Source organism: Rhincodon typus, chromosome 25 (assembly GCF_021869965.1).
Source record: "Rhincodon typus isolate 14 chromosome 25, sRhiTyp1.1, whole genome shotgun sequence".
Classification (NCBI taxonomy): Eukaryota; Metazoa; Chordata; class Chondrichthyes; order Orectolobiformes; family Rhincodontidae; genus Rhincodon; species Rhincodon typus.
The window spans coordinates 23,471,589-23,493,498 of NC_063356.1; the positions used below are offsets into that span (position 1 = coordinate 23,471,589).

Sequence of the window (21,910 nt, forward strand, 5' to 3'; positions counted from 1 at the left end):
GAATAGGCTGGAGCTTTGTCCCCTGGAGTGTTGGAGACTGAGAGGTGACCTTGTAGAGATTTATAAAATCATAAAGGGCATGGATAAGGTGAATAGCCAAGGTCTTTTTCCCAGGACAGGGGAGTCCAAAACTAGAGGGCATAGATTTAAGGTGAGAGGAGAAGGATTTAAAAGGGACTCAAGGGGCAACTTTTTCATGCAGAGGGTGGTGCATATATGGAACGAACTGCCAGAGGAATTGTTGGAGACGAGTACAGTTACAACATTTAAAAGGGTTCTGAGGAAGGGTCACCGGACCCAAAACGTTAACTCTGTTTTCTCCTCGACAGATGCTGCCAGACCTGCTGAGCTTTTCCAGCAACTTTGTTTTTGTTCAACATTTAAAAGGCATCTGGAAGGGTTTAGAGGGATATGGAACTAGATCAGTTTAGAATATTTGATGACATGGACGAGTTGGGCCGAAGGGTCTGTTTCTGTGCTGTACACTATGACTCTATAAAACTAGCATTTTTTGTCTTTCTCTATACTTCTATTAATGCTAGACAAAGGCTACTGTTAACTTGACCAGGTTTATGCAACTGATGGTAAAATAGCACTTTTTAAAAAATTAATCAAGGGTCATGGGCATCACTGGCAAAGCCACCATTTGTTACCTATTCCTGATTGCCCTTGAGTGGGTGATGGTAAGTTTCCACAATCCATCTGGTATAAATGCATTCCAGTGTTGCTGGGAATGGAGTTCTAGGGCTTCATTGACATTCTTTCAATGTTGCAGGATCTTAATCAAGACAGCATGTGTTTTGGAGGAGAACTTGCAGATAGTAATGTTTCCGTGAACCTGTTGCCCTTGTCCTTGTAAGTTGTAGAGGTCATTTTTTTGGAAGGTGGTGTCAAAGAGGCCTTGGTGAGTTGCTGCACTCCATTTTGTGTATGGTACATGCTGCTGCAACTGTGCCTTAGTAGTGCGAGGAGTGTACTGTATGTTCATGTTGGTTGACGGGATGTCAGTCAGGTGGGCTGCATTGTCCTGGATGGTGTTGAGCTTCTCAATTGTTTTTCGTGCCACACTTGCCCAGGCAAGTGGAGGGTGTACCATTCCACTTCTGGCTCGTGCCTTGCAGGTAGTTGGCAGGTATTGGGGAGTCACAAGGCAGGCTGTTCACCTTGGAATTTCTAGCCTCTGACTTCTGCTACTAACCACAGTATTTATACGGCAGGTCCAGTTTTGCTCCTGGGCTGTATTAACCTCAGGATGCTGATAGTGGAGTATTCAGCAATGGCAATATAGTTGAAAGTCAAGGGACGATCGTCAGATTTCCTTTTATTGGAGATTGTCGTTGTCTAGCATTTGCATGGCTCAAATGTTATTTGCCACTTATCAGCTCAGGCCTGAAAATTCTCTAGGGTTTTCCTTCATTTCTACGTGGACTCCTTCAGTTTTAAGGAGTTGTAAATGATACTGAACATTGTGCAATCATCAGTGACCATCTCCACTTCTGATCTTAAGTTGAAGGAAGGCCATTGATGAAGCAGCTGAAAGTGTTTGGCTCTAGGACACAACTCAGAAGAACTCTTGTAGCAAAGTCCAGGGACTGAGATGACTGGTCTCCAACAACCACAGCAATCTTCCTTTATACTAGGTATGATAAGAACTAGTGGAATTTTCCCCCGATTTCCATTGCTTCAGTTTTGCTATGGCTCTGTATTGCCACATTATTGATAGCTGCCTGGATATTAAGGGCCGTCACTCTCACCTCTCACCACTTGAGTTCAGCTGTTTTGTCTGTCTAGACCAAGGCCTTATTGAAGTCAGGTGCTGATTGACCTTGGTGGAACACAAAGTAAGCAGGTTATTATTGTGTAAGTGCCACCAATACCACTGTTTGATGACACCATCAATGAATTTGCTTTTGATCAAAAATAAACTAGTTGGTGGTAGTTATTGGGTTAAATTGAGTAGTTTGGTTAGTTGTACAACTAGTACTTGAGCAAAAATCTTTAGTATTACTGCCAGAATTTTGACAAGCATATAGTCTTTACAGTATCCAGTGCCTTCTGATTTTAACATCACGTGAAGTAAAGTTAATTGGCCAAAAACCAGCGACTGCAATGCAGGGGATTTTAGGATGAAGCCGAGATGGCTAAGGTGATTGCAAACTCTTCAACCTTGACATTTACACTGATGATTTAAGGTTCTTCCATCACTGCGGGTGAGGATATTTGTGAATTCTCCTCCTACTTATATCAGTAGTTTGGCCACCACCATTCACAGCTGGATATGGCAGGATGACTACAAAGCTTTGATCTGATCTGTTGGTAGTGGGCTCGCTTAGCTCTTAACTTGCATGCTGCTTCTAGTGTTTGGCTTGCAAGTTTTTCGTGTTGTAATTTCACCAGGTTGACACTTCAACTTTAGGTATGCTGGTGCTGCTCCTGCGTGCTTTGCTCCGCTCTTCTTTGAGCTGGGGTTGATGACATATGACCAAGTCATATGCCAGGCTTTAATGTTACAGTTTATAATTGAATAAAATTCTGTTAATGGACCATAACTAATCATGGATTTGTAGTTTTAAATAACTAGACCTGGTCTGAACTATTCCATTTAACATTATACTGTGTGACTTGAGGGAATTTATTTTTTGTGCGTTTAAAGGGAATCAGCAGCTAGCCTTGTACGAAGTGGTTCGTATACAAGACGACAGTGGAAGGATGACTTCAGAGATACGAATCATGTGGGAAATGAAAGCAGCATGTCTGTAAATGCATCGACCATGAACACAGTGCCTTTGTATCAGCGAAGGTGAGTAAGAACGGGGTTCATTCTTGCAGTTTAAGTAGAGAAAACTGTAAAAATACCATTTTATCCATGTTATTTTGTCAAAATTATGGTTAAAAAATCGATAGTTGAACAATTTTGTATTAACACTGGGATTTTTTTAGTTTGTTATTCTGTATTTTACATGGCCAAGAGTCCTTCTCAAAACCATGTTGTGTGCAAGTGCCTGAGATTTGTAAAACAGTCACTTATCTGTTACTTTTCTGGGCTATACTGTAACTTGATACTGCCAAACAAGGTCTTATTCAATCTTTGTAAAATTTTAAGAGAAAACATGCAAGTTACACTCAAGACGCAGTTACTTTGTACATATTTTTTTCAGAAGTACTGTGACATACTGCTGAATTTCAGTTGGAACAATGCAATGCTTTGTTACTGTGCTCTTGACATTCCTGAAGAGCTGATTAGTTGTTGTCGTGACTTTTCATCATTTATACTTTTAGTGAGTGATAGCACTAATACACAGATCTAAATTTGCAAAACCATGACACAGGATGAATTCAAAGTTAACAGGTTGAACTGTATAACATGCTGCTGCTATCTTTACAGATACCAATTAAAACAGTTCATGCTTAAAGCTGGATAGACAAGAGATGACAGTCTAAATTTGAGATTACCAAACACAATTCTCATGACTTAACATAATCAGCCAGTATTTTGTTACAAATATGTTTATAAACCTGTTCTTTCGACCAAGATTGCTATAGTTTTCAGAGAAGTTTAAATAAGATGGGGCTGGTTTAATGATGGCATGTACTTTGCATGATTTGTGGAAGAAGCTTTTACAAGAAGGGAATATGAGATAAAAGAGATACTCCTATCAGGAATAGTTGATTTTTAAATGCATGTATGCTCATGGAGTTCTAATTTTATTCCATGCTAACTTATTTTTCTTCCTGTTTTTCCTAACAATTCTTTCCTGTAACCTCCTGAAGATAGTGTTGCTTTATAAAATGCAGCACTTCCATTACCATACTCTTGTTTGAATTTTGATAATGAATGTTGATAGACTGCTGCCTACTGTATCCATTTTGATAACAGCTAACCTAACATTGCTATGGGATTAAACGCTGGATGTTATGATCTGGATAACCCAAGTATTCAAGAAAATCACTGAGCAGTAGGAAAGTGTTGTGTATGTTAACAAACTCACTTAAGTTATGGATTTCTGAATCGAAATTCTAAGCTGTAAACACAAATAATGCATTTTGGAGTGATATTAGTCTGACATTTGACTTGTATTATCCTTGTTACTCCAGATCCACATTTTGCAACTTTCTTCATAACATTACAGATTCTCTAATTCTGGTTCAGTTGTTTCAAACTTTGTGGATAACAAATCCTCTCTGTTTTGTAACTTTCCTCAATAATTCTTACAGAAATCTATTAATGAAGTATTTCTTTTCTGCTGTGTGAAATAGTAAACTTTTGGGAAAATAATTATCTGCAGACCAAATTGTAAGTATATTTTAGCCTTTTGGATGCAACAAGAAGGGGAGTGTTTGTCTCTTGAGGAGGTCCATGTTCTTGACTGATTCCCTCAATTTTGACTTTCTCTAGAGGACAAGTTTCACCAGTTTTAACTTCCAAATCCATGTAGGAATGAGAGAACTTTATTGAGCTTATTATAACTTTCCCCATTATGTTTTGTCGATGACCCAAATGTTTTCTGGTTTACGAGCTAGAGAATGAGGGTAGCACCTTTGTGGATTTTGTGAACTGGACTGTCTACTCCTTGCCAAAGAGAAATACAGATACAGGGTAAACGTTTTAGAGAGAGCACAATCACATTTTAGCCTATAATTAATTGAATCTTGTAGTACCGTGATCTACTGTTATCCATTCTTATATAAGTATCAATGGTTACCAGTGCCTCATTTGGTAGAAGAAAAGATGAGTTGAACAATTCCTCCATTTCGGTCATTCCTAACATCACCTCAGACACCTTAACTACTTTAGCAACTGTTATCTCAGCTACTAGCCAGCAATCCAGCCAAAATACCATCATCTGTCCCTTCTTCTCTTCCTCCTCTTCCATCCTTAATAGTGTTGTTTTCACAGGACCCGACTACCAGGGAAGGTAAGACTAAAAGGTATGCTTTCCTAAGTTTTCTGGCATCTTCAAGCCCAAGTTTAATATTCATTTCAAAGACTCATGAAGTTAGAAATATTCCTCAGTTTGTTTTTGCTGCATAGTGTCTTAAATTTTGTTAGCATACTTTTCTAAATTAAAGTCTTATCTTCGTATTTCATGCGCTACTAGATCTGTATGCATTGTTATTGCTAAGATTTTACAGTTCACGCAAGAGCTTGAATGGGTCTTGAAGTTTGATCAAGCCGAGGTCCATGCACCTTTAGGGCAACACAGACCTTCCTGTGTCATTTATTAAAAGCAATCTCGTGCTTCAAAATTTGTCATTTTCAGGTTCTTCTAGTTTACACTCCTATAAATGATTACCATTACAATTGGCTATATAGCTTTTTTTTGTAACATGCACGGATTTTTGCATTCATTCAAACTGTTACAATTTCTGAGTCACAGAAGAATATTCTCTTGTCCTTTTGCTTATTTTACTAGTCTCTACTGCACCACTTAGTGGATGTTGGAAGAATTGTCTTTAAGCTCCAGTACCAGAAATTTGCAGCTAAGAATTAAATGATGTATGCACAGATTCATTTGGTTAATCTTTTTTGTTTATATACAAACACACGATCAAAAATTTTAATATTATGATCAGAAGAATTATTGTTTAGGTGTGGATAAAAGATATTTGTGGGTGAATGTTTGAAATGTTTTGCCGAACTATGAAAGCCTCTGATTTTCCTGTCTATCTTATTTACAATTTCTTTATATGCTCAGTTGTTAGCTCTTGTCACTTAGGCAGAAATGGAATGAAGCGCTTCATTTATTGAAATCATTGAAAGGTCATTTGTGGTGAACAATTTAAAGTGGACTGTTCAACTAGCTTGCTGCATGAGTAAGGCCTTACTTAGAAAGCAGATGTGATTATAGATAACAGTGTGTAATGTATTGGATGCCAGTGAACTCCACTGTAGACCCCTAGTGTTTGTTTTCATTTTAGTTATCCTTTACATAGAGATTGCAGAATGGCCAATCAAGCAATGAAGAGATGTGGAACTGTGATTACATACTTCTAGGGCAAAAGGGAAGTAAGAGGGACAGTCATCATTTCAAGGGAAAGCCAAATCTTGGGCCAGTGATAAATAAATTGTTTTGCTTCTTATCATTACTCTGTCACTGCCTCTCCCTAATCATAACTAGAAATCCATTCGCCCAGGTAGTTCATCTGGGAGCATGGATTTGAATCTTACCATGACAGATTATGAAGTTTTGAATTGAATAAATAAATCTGACCATTATCAAATATTGTAAAAACCTATTTAATTCACAAATATCCTTTTGGGGAAAGAAACTAGTTTGGGAACTAGAGCAGTAGGTTAGGAAGTAATATGACCAACAAGAAGTTTCAGACCAAGGTCAGTAAGACTAAGAGGAAGAACAAAAAGTGGCATGGGTGAGGTCACTGAACACTGCGGAACTGGTTGTCTGAAATGTATTTTCTTCATGCAATGAGTATAGCAGGTAAAGCAGATTAACTTAGAGTTCAATGAAGATGTATAACAATGATGTTGTGGCTATTACAGAGACCTGGTTGAGAGAGACAAAATTGGCAGCTTAATGTTCTGAGATTTAGATGTTTCAGGTGTGATAGAGAGGGATATAAAAGATATGGGATATTGTGTTACTGATTAGGGAGAATATCACAACTGTGCTAAGGGAGGACACCATGGATGGCTTATCCAGAGAGGCCAAATGGTTTGAGCTCAGGAACTGGAAGGGTGCAATCACTTTGGGATTGTAGTACACACCTCCCAACAGCTATCGAATGATAGAGGAGCAGATACATGGACAGATTATGGAAAAATGTGAAAATAACAGCTTTGTTGTGATGGGTGATTTTAACTTCCCCGATATTGACTGTGACTTGCTTAGTGCCAGGGACTTGGATGGGGGAGAATTTCTTACGTATGTCCAGGATGATTTTTTTTGAAGCAATATGTAGATAGTCCAATTCAGGAAGGTGCCATTCTATTGGAAATGAACTCAACCAGGTGATCGAAGTTTCAGTCGGGGAATATTTCGGGAACTGTGACCATAATTCTGTAAGTTTTTAGTTACTTATGGTAAGGATAAGAGTAGTCCTCAGGTGAAAATACTAAATTGGAGAAGGATAACTACCACAACATTAGGCAGGAACTTGGGAATGTAGACTGGAGGCTGTTGTTTGAGAGTAAATCCATATCTAGTACAAGGACATCTTTAAAGGTCAATTGATTAGACTTCAGGACTAGCATGTTACGATGAAAATGAAGGATTAGGATGGCAAGATTCGGGAACCTTGGATGACGAGAAATTGAGAGCTGAGTAATAAAGAAAAAGTAGGCGTATGTAAGGCTTAGGAAACTAGAGATGGACAGAGCCCTTGAAGAATACTAAGATAGCAGAAAAGATCTCAACCAAGGAATTAGGAGGGCTAAAAAGAGCCATGAAATGTCTTTGGCAAACAGGATTAAGAAGAATCTGAAGGTATTTTCTACATATATAAGGAGCAAGAAGCTAAGTAGGGAAAAGATAGGTCCACTGGAGGACAAAGGAGGGAATGTATGCTTGGATTCTGAGGAAGTAAGTGATGTCATTAACAAATACTTTGCATTGGCATTCACAAAGGAGAAGGACAAGGTGGATAGCGAATCTCAGGAGGGGTATGTTGATGTTCTCGGGCTTGTCAGTATGAAAAAGGAAGAGGTGTTGGGTGTTTTAAAAAGCATCAAGGTAGACAAGTCCCTATCACCCGTATGATAGGATCTGTCCCAGAATGCTGAGGGAGACAGATGAGGAAATTGATGGGGCCTTATACAAAATCTTTGTATCCTTTTTAATCACAGGAGACGTCCCAGAGGACTAGAGAATAACCAGCATGGTTACTTGGTTTAAGACGGGTAATAGGGATAATCCAGAAAATTACAGGTTAGTGAGCCTACATTACAGTGGTTGGGAAATTATTGGAAAAGATTCTTGGGCGCAGGTTTTACTCACATTTGGAAAAATATAGACTTATTAGCAATAGACAGAATGGCTTTGTCTAGGGAAGGTCATATCTCAAATTTAATTGAGTTTTTTGAGGAAGTGATAATGGATGATGGATTAGGGTAGGACAGTAGATGTTGTTTACATAGACTTCAGCAAGGCCTTTGACAAGATGTCTCGTGGCAGGCTGATAGAAAGGGTGAAGTCACTTGGATCTGCTGTGAGCTGGTAAGATGAATAGAAAACTGGCTTAGACATAGAAGACAAATATTGGTGGCAGGCTGTTCTCCTGATTGGAAATCTATGACCAGTGATGTTCCATAGGGATCAGTGCTGTGAGCCCTGCTGTGTATACAGGAGGATATAGATGGCCTGATTAGTAAGTTTGTGGAGGACACATAGATTGGCGGAGCTGCACATAGTGAGGAGGATTGCCAGAGGATATAGTAGGCTACAGATAGCTGGACACTTGGGCCCAGAAATGGCAGATAGAGTTCAATCCAGACAAATGTGAAGTGACGTGTTTTGGAAGATCTGATACAAGATGATGTATACAGTAAATGGTAGCATCAACATGGAGAGGGATCTAGGCATACAAGTCCACAGTTCCCTGAAAGTTGCAACACAAGTGTACCCATGATTGTCAGGAAAGCATATGGCATGCTTGCCTACATCAGTCGAGGCAGAGTATAAAAATTGGCAATCATGTTTCAGCTCTAAAGTTAGGCCACATTTGAAATATTGTCTACAGTTCTGGTTGCCACACAACCAGAAGGATTTGGAGGCTTTGAAAAGGGTACAGAAATAGTTTACCAAGATGTTGTTGCCTGGTTTGAAGAGGAAAGATTGGATAAACTTGGTTTGTTTTCACTTGAACATTGAAAGATAAGGGATGACCTGATAGAAATCTACACAATTATGAGAGACATTGATAGAATGGATAGTGAGAGTCTTTTTCCCAGGGTAGCAGTGTTAATTATTAGGAGACATGCCCTTAAGGTAAAAGGGGGTAAGTTTAAAGAAGATGAGAGGCTTTTTTTTTTACAGAGAGGGTGATAAGTGCCTGGAATATACTGTCAGAGGGAGGTGGTGGAGGTAGATACAACAGCATTGTTCAAGAGGCATCTTGACATATCTGAATAGACAGGAATAGAGGGATATGAACTGCGTAGAGGCATAAAGGTTTTCAGTTCGGAAAAGCATCATGTGTTGACACAGTCTTGGCAGGACAACGGGCCTGTTTCTGTGCTGTACTGTTCTTTGTTCTTTGCCACAGTATTTCAGGATACAATATTTTAGACATAACTATTTCCTGGCTAGATGATGGTGGACACTAAACAACTAGAGGAGAGTTCATAAATACCCTCATCGTCTATGATGAGGAAGACAGGTGCATCATTGCAAAAGTCAAGGCTAAAGTATTTGTGTCTGTCTTCAGCTAGACGTGCCAATAGGATCATTTATCTGTTTCCTTCTGTGACCCCAAAAACAGATGCCAGTGTTCAACCAATCCAGTTCACTCTGAGACATCAAGAAATCACTGAAGACACTGACTACTACAAAGGCTAGAGCTGTGGATACATCTGCCAGTTGTTCTGAAGACATGCTCCAGAACTAGTTTTTTTTCCCAGCCATGCTTTTCTGGTATAGTTGCCACCTTGACATTTAGCTGGCAATGTGGAAAATTGCCTACATATATCATGTTTTCATAACGCTGAACGTATCCAACCCGGCCATTTGTCACTGCATGGACACATGAAGTTTCATGGCATCAGGTCAAACATAGGCAAGGAAACCTCCTGATGATTACCATGTGCTGTGCTCCCTCAGGCACAACAGGCCAGGTAGCATCAGAGGAGCAGGAAAATTGACGTTTCGGGTTGGAGCCCTTCTTCAGAAATTGGGGTGGGGATGGGAGTTCAGAAATAAAAAGAGAGAAAGGGTGGGGCTGGGGAAGGTAGGTGGGCCTCCTCTCTCTATTTATTTTTGAGCTCCCTCCCCCCTCCCCATTTCTGAAGAAGGGTCCCAACCCGAAACATCAACTTTCCTGTTCCTCTGCTACCTGACCGGCTGTGTTCCTCCGGCTCCACACTGTGTTATCTCTGATTCTAGCATCTGCAGTTCTTACTATCTCCAAGCCCAAATACAGCAAGACCTGGACAATATCTAGGCTTGGGCTAAAAAGTGGCCAGCAACATTCGTGCTATGCAAATGCCAGGCAGTGACCATCTCCAATTGGTGACATTGTCACCATCATTTTTTTGAATTTCAGTTGTATTACCATCACTGAATCCCCCATTATCAACAATCTGGGCATTACCATTGACAAGAAACTGAACTGGACTAGCCAAAAAAAATACAGTGGCTACAAGAGTAGACCAGAGGCTAGGACTTCAGCAATGAATAAATGCTTGAAACCCTGTCTTAACTCAGCTTAACTCTGTCTCCTTTCGTGTCACCTCTTTACATCAACTGGGTTTTTAAAACATGTCTGTCTTGCAGCTAGTAAAATTGCCTGTTATTCATAAGTAAATATTTCACAGTGACCCTTTTGTGCATTTTAATCAAGCAGTTTTCCCATTAATAGTTTTGTGCTTTCTGTAAATGGTAATATTTGAAGTTTGCTCCTTTTTTTCACCCAAGTTGGATATAGTGTTCCTTATCTTACAAGCTCAGTCTCTCTCATACTCACTGACTGACCTTTAAATTCCTTTCCAGTGAGCGGTCCTGAATGACCTGTAGAAGACCTTGCAACTAACCAGGACCCTAACCAGAATTGCATGTGACTAATACTTTGCAACAGCCAAATGTAACAGCCCCTTGGAACCGAATGTGCTCTGAATGTTACATCTCTCAGAATGCTGGCTTCTGCAGCTCAATTAAGAATTCATCACAATAGTTTATGACTGCAGTGGGGTATTTTTAAGGAAAGCATATTCACAAGGTTTTTTTTCCTTTGTTTCAAAATCTTCAGTTATAGTTATCACTTCTGCAACCAGCAGAAAGATTCAGCCCGACATTTCCTGTTGGACTTACACTATCCCTTGTAAATTGTTTGTGGATGTAAATTCCCAGAAAACATTTGATAAGATCTGCATCAAAGGTTATAATGGAAAAAAGATCATGGGGTAGATGGTGATATTGTGAAATGTGTAGAATATTGTCTGCCCAACAGGAAATAATGGGCATAAATTGATATTTTTCTGGTTGACAAGATGCAGTGAGTGGCGTGTCACAGATATCAGTGCCGGAGTCACAACTTTTTACAATTTAAATGACTTGGATGCCAAGTTCAAAAGGATAGTTACCATATTTGCTGATAACCAATATAGGTAGGAAGTATTTTATGAAGAAAACATGAGGCTGCAACGTGATATAGGTAGGTTAAGTGAATGGGCAAACGTGTGACAAATGGAGTATGCTGTGGGAAAATAGAGAACTTGCAAGAAGAATAAAATAGAAGCATATTATCTAATTGGAGAGGCACTTTAGGGTTCAGAGATGCCGAAGGATCTGGTTGTCCAAGTGCATAAATTGCAACATTTTCTTTCCTTTATCAATCCAGTTTAGATATGTTATAATTTACGCCCTTGACTTTCCCTCCTGAAGTGGGACTTGAATCTGGAACTCTGGCTGAAAGTTCGAGACATCACTGCTGTGCCACAAGAAAAGTTTTTAAACAACAAAAGTTTAGTATGCAGGTACATTCAGTAATTAGGAAAAATAATAGAATGTTATTGTTGTGAGGAGAACTGAATGCAAAAAGTACATGTGGTTATGCTTCAGCTATGCAGGGCATTGGTGAGACAATCTGGAGTACTGTGTATGTGATGGGTCTCCTTTACTGAAGAAAGGTTGTAAATGGGTATAAGGTCTTGTGTGGTCTTGACAGGGTGTATGTGGAAAAGATATTTCCTCTTGTGGGAGATTTTAGAAACTAGGGGTCCCTGATTTTAAAAAGAAAATCACCCATTTAAGATACAGATGAGAAATTATTTCTGAGGGTCAAGAGTCTTTGGAACACTCCCTCAAAAAGGACTTGGAAGCAGAGTCTTCAAAGAATTGGAAGCAGAGCTCAATTCTTGACAAGCGATGGATGAAAGGTAATGTGATCAACCAGAACAGGCATGAAGGAGCTGAATGGCCTATCCTGCTCCTATCTCATATGTTGGTCTTTGAAGTTGTTACTGGTATCATGAATGGCAGACTAGCCTGACAAAAGCGTGATGTATATTGTCACTCATTCATTTGTTCTTCTGTCAGTTGCTAACATTTCCTTATATGGATGTGCAGATAAAAGTTGTATGCTTGCAAGACCACAATGTCACTCAGTCTGTTACTGACAAGTGTGCAGTTTGTTGTCCTCTTACTATAAAAGAGTTTGTTAACGGTCCGAAACTAATCTTATTCAGATAAGGCTAATGTCAGTATGGTCAACTGTGAAAGCTTTCTGCAGCATCAGTTAGTGACTGTATTGGAGGAATATACACTTAATATAATTATCCTGTTGTGCTTATTTAGTGGACATGTGACTACCAAATTATTGCCACAAAGTTGGAGTTGAATTTAACATTTTATCTTGTGGAAAGGAAGGATTTTGGGGTTAAAAATATATGCATACCTGACCTTTGTAAGAACAAGTGGATTCGTGTTTGTTTCCTATTGAAAGTTTGTTAAGATTGTAGAAGTTTGTTATCTACACTTGGTTTTTGGTATTTTAAGCAATGTGCCCACAGTGGCTTTGGCTCTTTCGCTTACAGATTCCATCATGTCCAATTCAAGCAGACAAGTCCTGTTTGTTCAATCTATTTTATCATTTTAAATTTCTTTCAGCATTTTGTTGCATTTGTGTTTGATTTCTGCACTGTGAGAATTGTTCATGTTCAAATGAAAAGTCTAAATTGGTAAACACTGAGCACAATACTGCTATAGTAATGTGCAAAGCTGCTTGCTTCATTTAATGAAAAATGCAAGGATACACATCACTTGATGTAATACTGCAGTGTTCAAGCAGTTATTTCTTGTTTACAAGCACCAAGGCCCCTTGCATAAAGCAAGGGTTTATCCTCCCTTTATTAAAACTGTGTGTAGTTACTTCAGTGTGCTGTGAAGTGGCATTTTTTCATAATTCCAGTTTTCCCCCAACCTTGAAAGTGAGATGCAGGCCTGTATGAAGAAGTATCATTTGCATTTTACTTACTGAACTGTAACTACAAGGTTTTTTTAAAAGCAGGGAGCAATGAAGTCTGTTTCAATTAAGATTTTTTAAAAACTTGAAATTTAGTCAAGTTGTAAAATTCATCATTAAGGCGCATACTTCACAGATATAGTAATGGTTTACAAGCAAGTGAAACTGTCCCAAGAACAGGGAAAATCAACTGGTCCTGATAATGCTAGCAATTCCATTTTTTGGAGGACAAAATTAATGACTACTTTTAGTTGAAAGTGTGATGTTTTCTATAGTCACTGTTTATATACTGTATGTTGCAATCTGTTAAGTATTTAGCCAATGGTACATGAATGTTGGAGCAAAATTAAACTGTCAGAACAAGATACATATTCTACTATATGAATACATAGTTTCTACTAAGCTTAATTAATCTGCAAATATTTTTGGTTATTCAAACTGCAGAAAGTTCCGACGATGGTGATTTCAAGCTTATGCTGAAAAAATAGATATTGTCATTTCTGTTGGCTTTGTAGAATCAACTGCCTGTTGTAGTCCACTTCCAAAAATGTTTCGCTCTGCTGACGTATTTCAGGTCCTATCTCACTCCTGTTCGAGATGAAGAAGCAGAATCACAGCGAAAAGCTCGATCCAGGCAGGCCAGACAAACCAGGAGATCAACACAGGTCGGTGATTTCATACAATTTTAAAGTTTGTTTAATAAGGCTTAATTGATTTTGTTCAACTGATCCATGCAGGAAGATCAATAATTTTCATTCTTACTCATGGTCTATTACCTATTGAGAACAAAAAACATCACAAAAATTGCTTGTATCATGCAACTCAGATATCGTTATTTTACAACCTTAATTAGATTGTTGATTACGGTCTATGTTTTCTTAACAGAAAGCATGAACTTATTTTGATCTCGGTGAACGTAATTTTTGCAATTATCTTTTCTCTGACTCATTGTTCTATTTCTGTGGCTTGAAGTATAAACCTGTCGTTCTGGCTACTGATTATAAAATACAAGTTAAAAGTTATTTATTTGAAATTTGCTATGCAATAAATGCAAAAGTAGAAATATCTGTATAATGTGAACTTAAATATGTAAGGAATAATTAATTCCCTTTCTTCCCTAAGATTATTTGCATATCTCTTTAAAAGGCTTTCCCTTCCTCTCCATAATTTATTTGATTTGAAGTTCATTGTCATCTGTGCTTCTGCTTGCTGTCAATCTATTTTTTATATTTGGAAATAAGTAAGTATTTGATATACTTTATGAATATTAAAACTGACTTTAAAGATCATGTTATGTTTGATCTTCGGGCATTCTGTGTTACTAGGTATGCATGAAGTGTATCTACTGATAATCACTAATGATTATAGTCAGGAACTTTCAGTTGAATTGCAGATTTTAACTTCGGTAGTATTTAAATCATCAAGATATGTCCATCAAATAAGTAAAGTAATTAGTTTACAAGTTACTGAATTTTCAAGTCAGACTTTTGAACACAAAAGTCAATATGCATTATGCTAATACAGTTGAGGCTTGGAGGTGCAAAAATGTAAATTTGCTCAGGTTTATTAAGGGTAAAATGTTAAATATTTTGCAGGTACTTAAACAGTTTTATTTTGCAAATGTTAACAGCTTTCAAAGAATAAACGTCTATACAATTGGTTGCCTAGTAATTTAAAGTATAAGTTTGTCACCTGCCACAGTATAATTGCACATATAGCCACTTAACTAAATATGACTTCATTATAAAGATATATTTGTAAGTAGATGCTAAATTTGCTGTCTTTATTCTTTTCATTGTCTTGAGAAATTATTACTTTCAAGTATTAGATTTGTACCAAAATTGCCCCTCAGTAGTGAGTTGGTATTAAATGGGAATATGGTAAAATTTAATGTAGGGAAAAAAAACTACTCTATCTAATTTCTCCTTAAGGCATTTGCAGCTGGTAGAGTATAGATATGTGGCTGAGTTGAAGGTGGAGAGGTAATGGAGTTCAGAGTATATAGAATATTGTTTAAGACTTTGTATTGTAGAATCATAGAGTTATACAGCATGGAAACAGACCCTTTGGTTCAACCAGCCCATGCTAAACATAATCCCAAACTAAACTAGCCCCACCTGCCTGCTGCTGGCCCATATCCCTCCAAACCTTTCCTATTCATATACTTATCCAAATGTATTTTAAACATTGTAATTGTATCCACATCCACCACTTCCTCAGGAAGTTCATTCCACAAGTGAACCACCCTCTGTGGAAAGAATTTGCCCCTCATGTCTTTTGAAAATCGTTCTCCTCTCACCTTAGAAATATGCCCCTAGCCTTGAAAACCCCCATCCTAGGAAAAGACACCTACCATGATGTACACCCCTCATTATTTTAGAAACTTCTTTCAGGTTGCTTCGCAGCCTCCCACACTCCAGTGAAAAAAGTCCCAGCCTGTCTAGTCTATTTTTTTATAACTAAAACCTTCCATGCCTGGCAACATCCTGATAAATCTCTTCTGAACCCTCTCCAGCTTAATAATATGCTTTCTATAACTGGGCGACTAGAACTGGACACAGTACTCCAGAAGAGGCATCACCAATGTCCTGTTCAACCTCGACATGACTTCCCAACTCCTATGCTCAAAGGACTGAGCAATGGAGGCAATCATGCCAAACACCTTTTTAACTACCATGTCTATATTTAATGCAAACTTCAAAAAATTATATACCTGCACCTCTAGATCCCACTGTTCTACAACACTCCCCAAGGTCCTACCATTTAATTATATCAGTCCTGCCCTTGTTCGTACGAAAATATGATACCTCCCATACATCCAATTGAATTCCATCAGCCTTTTTACAGCCCATTGACCCATTTGATCAAGATCCCTTTCCAATTTTAGTGTTTGCACGGAAGTAGTGCATGGAACAAATGAGCAAGTAGGAAGAAATAGATAGGAGTTAGAATTGGGAATGGGCAACAAACCAAAGAGCAATGGCTATCACCTGCTCAGGTCAAGAGAAAGCTATTTGTCAGTAGAAGCTCCAGTAATATTTGATGTGATGAACATGATTTAAATGTGGGAGTGGTTAAGTAAACAGATGAATGAAAACAAATGATGAATGCACAAACAGTTTTACACAAGGAACCACCACGAGACGAGAGTTGAAAATGTTAAAATGTTAATATTTACATGGTATCTCCCAAGGTGCTCCATTGTTACCTTATAAGACAAAATATGACACAATCTAATAAGATGATGTGAGACCAGATGACCAAAAGCTTGACCAAAGAAGTAGGTTTGAAGGAACATTTTATAGGAGAAAAAGGGATTAATCAATTTATACAGACTTGTATTTACAATGTTAAAATGTGGCCTGATTGAGTTGCATTAATAGTAAGGTTTGATGGGAATTGGTACAGGGAAACTGTTTCCTCTGATAGAGGAATCCGGATATGGGAGCTGAATCTCCAGGTTAGAGTCAGGCCACTTACGAGTGAAATCGGGAAGCGATGTTTTTATACATCTGGTATTACGTTCCTTTTGCTGTTTTAGCATACTATGAATTAAAGAATTAGACCAATTTCCTCATTCAACCTTCTGCAAATTTAAGGTCATTCAAAACTGTTGACTGTATCTTCATTCATAGTAAATCCTGCTTCCCAACAGCTCGGTTCTCGCTCACCTACATTGTTTTCTGGCAAACAACATCTTGATTTCAAATTCTTATTCTTGTTTTCAAATCACCCCATGGCCTCACCCCTCCTTATCTTTGCTTTTCCAATCCCAGAGTCTTCCAGGGTTTCTGTGCTCCTCTAATTCTAGCATTTGTACATCTCAATTTTAATCACTCCGTTATTGCTGGCTGTACCTTCAGTTGCCTGGGTCCATGCTCTGGACTGTCCTCCTTAACACCACCTCACTGCTTCTACCCTGCTTTCCTCCTGTAAGACACTCCTGAAAATCTACATCTTTGATCAAGCTTTTGGCTGTTTGGCCTAATACCATCCTAAGATGCTATATTGTACTTTGTCTCTTAATGCACCTGTGGAGCACCTTGGGAGATTTATTACCTCAAAGGGGGTTTTTAAATAAGTTTCCAACATGGGACACAAAGCCATTGTGAGTAATTCTCTAGCTATAACTGCATACGTAAGAATGAAACCAGGTGAATTACTCAATTGGTCAGTGAAGGAAGTCTTATCATTCTTGCATTATGCATGAGATGCTATTTATGATTGTGTGCAAGCCATTTAGGTACTGTGGCAGGGCAGAAACCTGATTGGAAAGATCTAGGCATAGAGTTCCAGGATGATGGGCAAAAATTTAGAAATGGACAGCACTTTCAAGGGCTTCAGAGAGGAAAGAGTAGATGAGGATGGTTGGTACAAGATTTGTTCTTTTTCCTTTGTTTTAGTGATGTTGTTGAGTTTTTGGCATGTTGGGGATGTGGGATCCAGTCACAGAATCCTGGCCTATCATGTCTGCACAGACGCTTTGAAGACCACCCCATTGAGACACAGCCCCTCACCCTATTCCTGTAATCCCACATTTACCATGGCCGATTCAGCTAACCTGCACATCTCTGGACTGTGGGAGGAAACCAAACACCAACAGAATCCCTTTAGTGGCAGGAGATGTTTGGTCCAGTGGAGTGTAGTTGGGGGTCAATTGAATAGTTTTTCAGGAGTCAAACTTAAGTTTTTTTTAAGGTTTCTCCCTTTCCTGGGTAACTATTTACTTAACTACAGTGGAACTCTCCAAATTCTCCAATTTAAATTAATGCTTTTGGAGGATTCCAGGCTAATGGTTTTTACCCAGTGGAATCGTCAATTTCCCTAGAAATTCCTCCGAAGTCTGCTGTGATGGGATTTAGCACAGTCTGCATGTGCCACTCCCATTACAGACGATTGCCTGGCCATCAGAAAATCTGGATGCAGTCTGTAGCTGAAGTTGTAAAACCAGTGGGTTAAATACAGGCTCAGGAAGGAGGAATACTAGTAGAAAGTGGGCTGGACCAGGTTTTCAAACCTTTTGTACTGTGCCTTATATGTCTTATAAAAAATTCCTGAGAACAAGTATGTTTTATGTAAAAATAATTGCACAGTGAAAAAATATTCATGAATTTTGTCTTAATTGTATATGTAACTTCTACTGATATTGAATAACAATTTTGACAAGGCATGGAAGTCTGAATTAGCTATGCAGTAGAGTCTCCGTGCTCCGTTTGCCAGTTAACACTGAGTTATGAGGTAGATTTCAAGAAAAGAGGGAACTTTTTCAAATTGTAAAAGCAAGCTGTACTTGAGAAACAGAGGGATAATCAATCCCGAGATGGGTATACCTCTGATATCCTGACACACAGCTGTGTATTTCCTATGTGATTGGTAGTTAGTGAACCTGGAAGTGGCACCTAGATTTAAAGTTATCTAGCATCCTGCCATCAGCCCTTTTAACCCCATCCACCACACTGAACAAATATATTTGATCCATCTTAAGGCTAAAGGGACAACTGAGATTTGGGAGGGCAAATTCTGAAGGCATTACCTGGAGACTGCCCCATCCCATTGCTCTGCACGAGGAAATGGTTCCGGTATGCCAAGAAAATTCCACTGAGAGGCTTGGACATATTTGGGAGTCCTCAACTCTTGGTTCTGTTACTACTCAGTTACACCCTCTGCAGTAACGGCAATAGAGTCTGTTGAGGATAACTTTACAAATGCATTCTCGCATCCTATGTTTTCTGCTTAATCTTCATTGCTCAGTTGCCTCTCTTCAATTCAACTCTGATAATACTGTATCTGACCCTGTGGTGCCTTTAAATTTATCACAGTCCCAAGAACTATCTAAGGAGTTCAAATTCTTGCTTCACTGTCCTTCATTTTCCCTTCCTTTCTATGGAACTTACCCAAGTTACTTTTTAGATTTAGAATATGTGCTAAGGGCTAACAGGATTGGATACCTTTATCCCGCGTTGTATTAATGTAGAAAATTGAATGGTTGTATGAAACAGATTTTCATTATCCCACGATTGTAAATTCCAGTGTTCTGTTGGGAATATTTTGCAGTTGAGACAGAATGCATCATCGTGATGCATTTTGGATGGATAAATCTAAGCAACTGTTAAATCTGCTTTCCCTGATTCAGTAGAACTGTTCGTGGATTAGATCCCAGGTTTTGTATATTAAGGATGACGGACACTTCAGAACTTTGCAAAAGTGAGTTGAGACTGGAAATACTCAAATGTGAGATTTTCAAGTGGCTGCACCCAGCATAGCCACTAGATGGTAGCACAGTCTGGGTTTGATCACTGATATTAACCAACAGCTTGATCTGATGTGTATAATGTGTGGGGAAAGAATTAGCGTGTTTTCTGCTTTTAGGTGTTAGTTTACTTCTGTTCAATCTGCACTACTGGCTGGCAGCAATGCAGAAAAATGCAACAAAAAATCAGATGTGTGCATTTGCCCTGTCAGTGTAGTATCCTCACCTGTAACTCTTTGTAGTGATGAATGAAAACTGGGTCCCTCCTGTAATCAAATTGGTGCCAAATGTAGTGTCTTGAATGTTTTGTACTCAACTGAGGAGGTTGATTATGGGCAGGGGGTGGTGGAGGTGGAGTTCTCTGACATTTGGGCAGTGCAAGGTGTTCATGAATTTCGTCCAGGCCTGCACCTGGAGAGGGCATTTCAATTTTGCTGCTAAATGATTTAGTTTGGATCCATGAAATGCTACTATGGACCAATTCCCACATGATAACCCCTGTGCTAAATAAAGTTACTTTAAAATGTGTGCAATAGATCAGTGACACAGCAATTTTGTAGATGCATATTTTTGAATAAGTCCAGGACTTTGGAACCCAAATTTGAGAAAAGATTCATTACTAGCTTTGAAGCGATTTACTGATTCCAAAGTAGACCTAAAGAGAAGGCCCTCATTTCACTAAATTTGTTTTGTATGTGCTGGCAGCTACTGACTGTTCCCCAACCTAGACTCCATTCGTAGCCATTCTCTGTGCCCAACTCCAAACAGAACTAAACTTCCTCTGCTGTACTGTTCTGTGTACTGTTTGACGCTTAATTCTAACAGTACCTGTATGCGGGCAAAATCTTGGATAACGAGATAAATTGGAACCAGAAAGCAAGGAACATTTAATAGAGTGCCATATTCAAATCTGAAGAATGATAGTACACCTTTCTGAGAAGGGAGAAAATTCATTGCAAAGCTGAGCCCGCAGTGGTCAAAATGTGAAGACCAGGACAACATTGTGATCAAGTAGAAATAACCGGTATATTTATCCAACCTAAAAATATAACAAATGCTGATAAACAGCGTTTTTTTTTTAAAAGAAAGATGCACAGCCACAAACATTGACTTATGAGATATAAAATGTCAGAATAAATTAAATTCATGGGATATTGGCACCAGTGCTGGGGAAGGAGGTTGCTCTTCTGATGCGATGGGCTCCACCTGAGTCATGCTGGGACCAGAATCCTGGCTGTAGATAGGGCTTTAAACTAAACAAGGTGGGGGTGGAAGTGAAGAGGAGGAATGGAATGGAAATTGCATGGAAAATTTGAAAATCAAATTTAATGGAGAAGGCAGGAGTACAGCTTAGTGATGAGTCTTATTGTTACCAGAAAAGAAAAGGAAAGGACAGAATGTGTGAACTTCATAACACATCAAGGAATAATATCAGAGTAGGAAAATTGGATAATAGAACAACATAAAGGTTTCATTTCTGAAAGCTCAAAGCATTTGTAATAAAATAAGAGTTAATAGCACAAATAGAGACAAACAGGTGTGATTTAATTGTGTTACTGAAACGTGGTTGCAGGGTGACCAGATTTAGGAGTTGAATATCCAAGGGTACTCCGTGTTTTGGAAGGATAGATAGGAAGGAAGAGGAGGTGGTACAGCTTTGTTAGTAAAAGAAAAGATCAGTGGTATAGTGAGAAATGATATCAGTACTGGAGATCGAGACGTAGAATCGATCTGAGTATAAGTAAGAAAGAGGGAAATAAATCTCTAGGGGGAGTAATGTATAAGTCCCCAAGAAGTCTCTCAGTTAGACACAACATAAACCAGGAAATATTGGAGGCTTGTAAGAAAGGTACAGCAATAATCATAGGTGATTTTACTATACACATGGACTGGGTTGATAAATTCACAAAGATAGCCTTGAGCGAGAGTTCATTGAATGTATTAAAGATTATTTCTTGGAGCAGTATAGAATCACAGAGTTGCACAGCACGGGAACAGACCCGTCACTTCCAGCCGACCATGTTTCCAAACTAAATTATTCCCACCTGCATACACCTGGCCCATATCCCTCCAATTTTTTCCTATTCATGAACTCATTTGAATATCCAAATTAACTGCTGTAACTGTACCTGTAACCACCACTTTCTCTGGCAGTTCATTCCACAGACGAACCACTCTGTGTTTTTAAAAAAGAAGTTGCCTCTCATGTCCTCCTTAAATCTTTCTTCTCTCACCTTATAAATATACCCCCTAGTTTTGAACTCCCTCACCCGAGGGAAAAGACCCTTGTCATTCACCTTATTTATTCCCTCATGATTTTATAAACTTCAATAAGGTCACCCCTTAACCTCCTTTGCTCCAGTGACAAAAAGTCTTAGCCTTTCCAGTCTATTATTATATTTCTCCCAGACTCCCGCCGCTGAAACAACTGAAAGGCCGCAATCACACGAGGTAAGACTTTTATAATCGAAAAGCTTACCTTCCCAGGCTGCCCTCGCGCTTTCTCCCGGACTCCCACTGCTGAAA

The 21,910-nt window shown here is 38.8% G+C and overlaps 1 protein-coding gene across 1 annotated transcript in view; it reads left to right on the plus strand.

The window, feature by feature from the left end:
* LOC109927189 (protein phosphatase 1 regulatory subunit 12B) overlaps positions 1 to 21,910 on the plus strand; it is a 236,077-nt gene that overhangs the window by 115,481 nt on the left and 98,686 nt on the right. The window contains exons 11-12 of the mRNA XM_048611836.1: positions 2,654 to 2,800; positions 13,709 to 13,799. Coding sequence (XP_048467793.1) covers positions 2,654 to 2,800; positions 13,709 to 13,799 — 238 coding nt within the window. The remainder of the gene's footprint in view (positions 1 to 2,653; positions 2,801 to 13,708; positions 13,800 to 21,910) is intronic.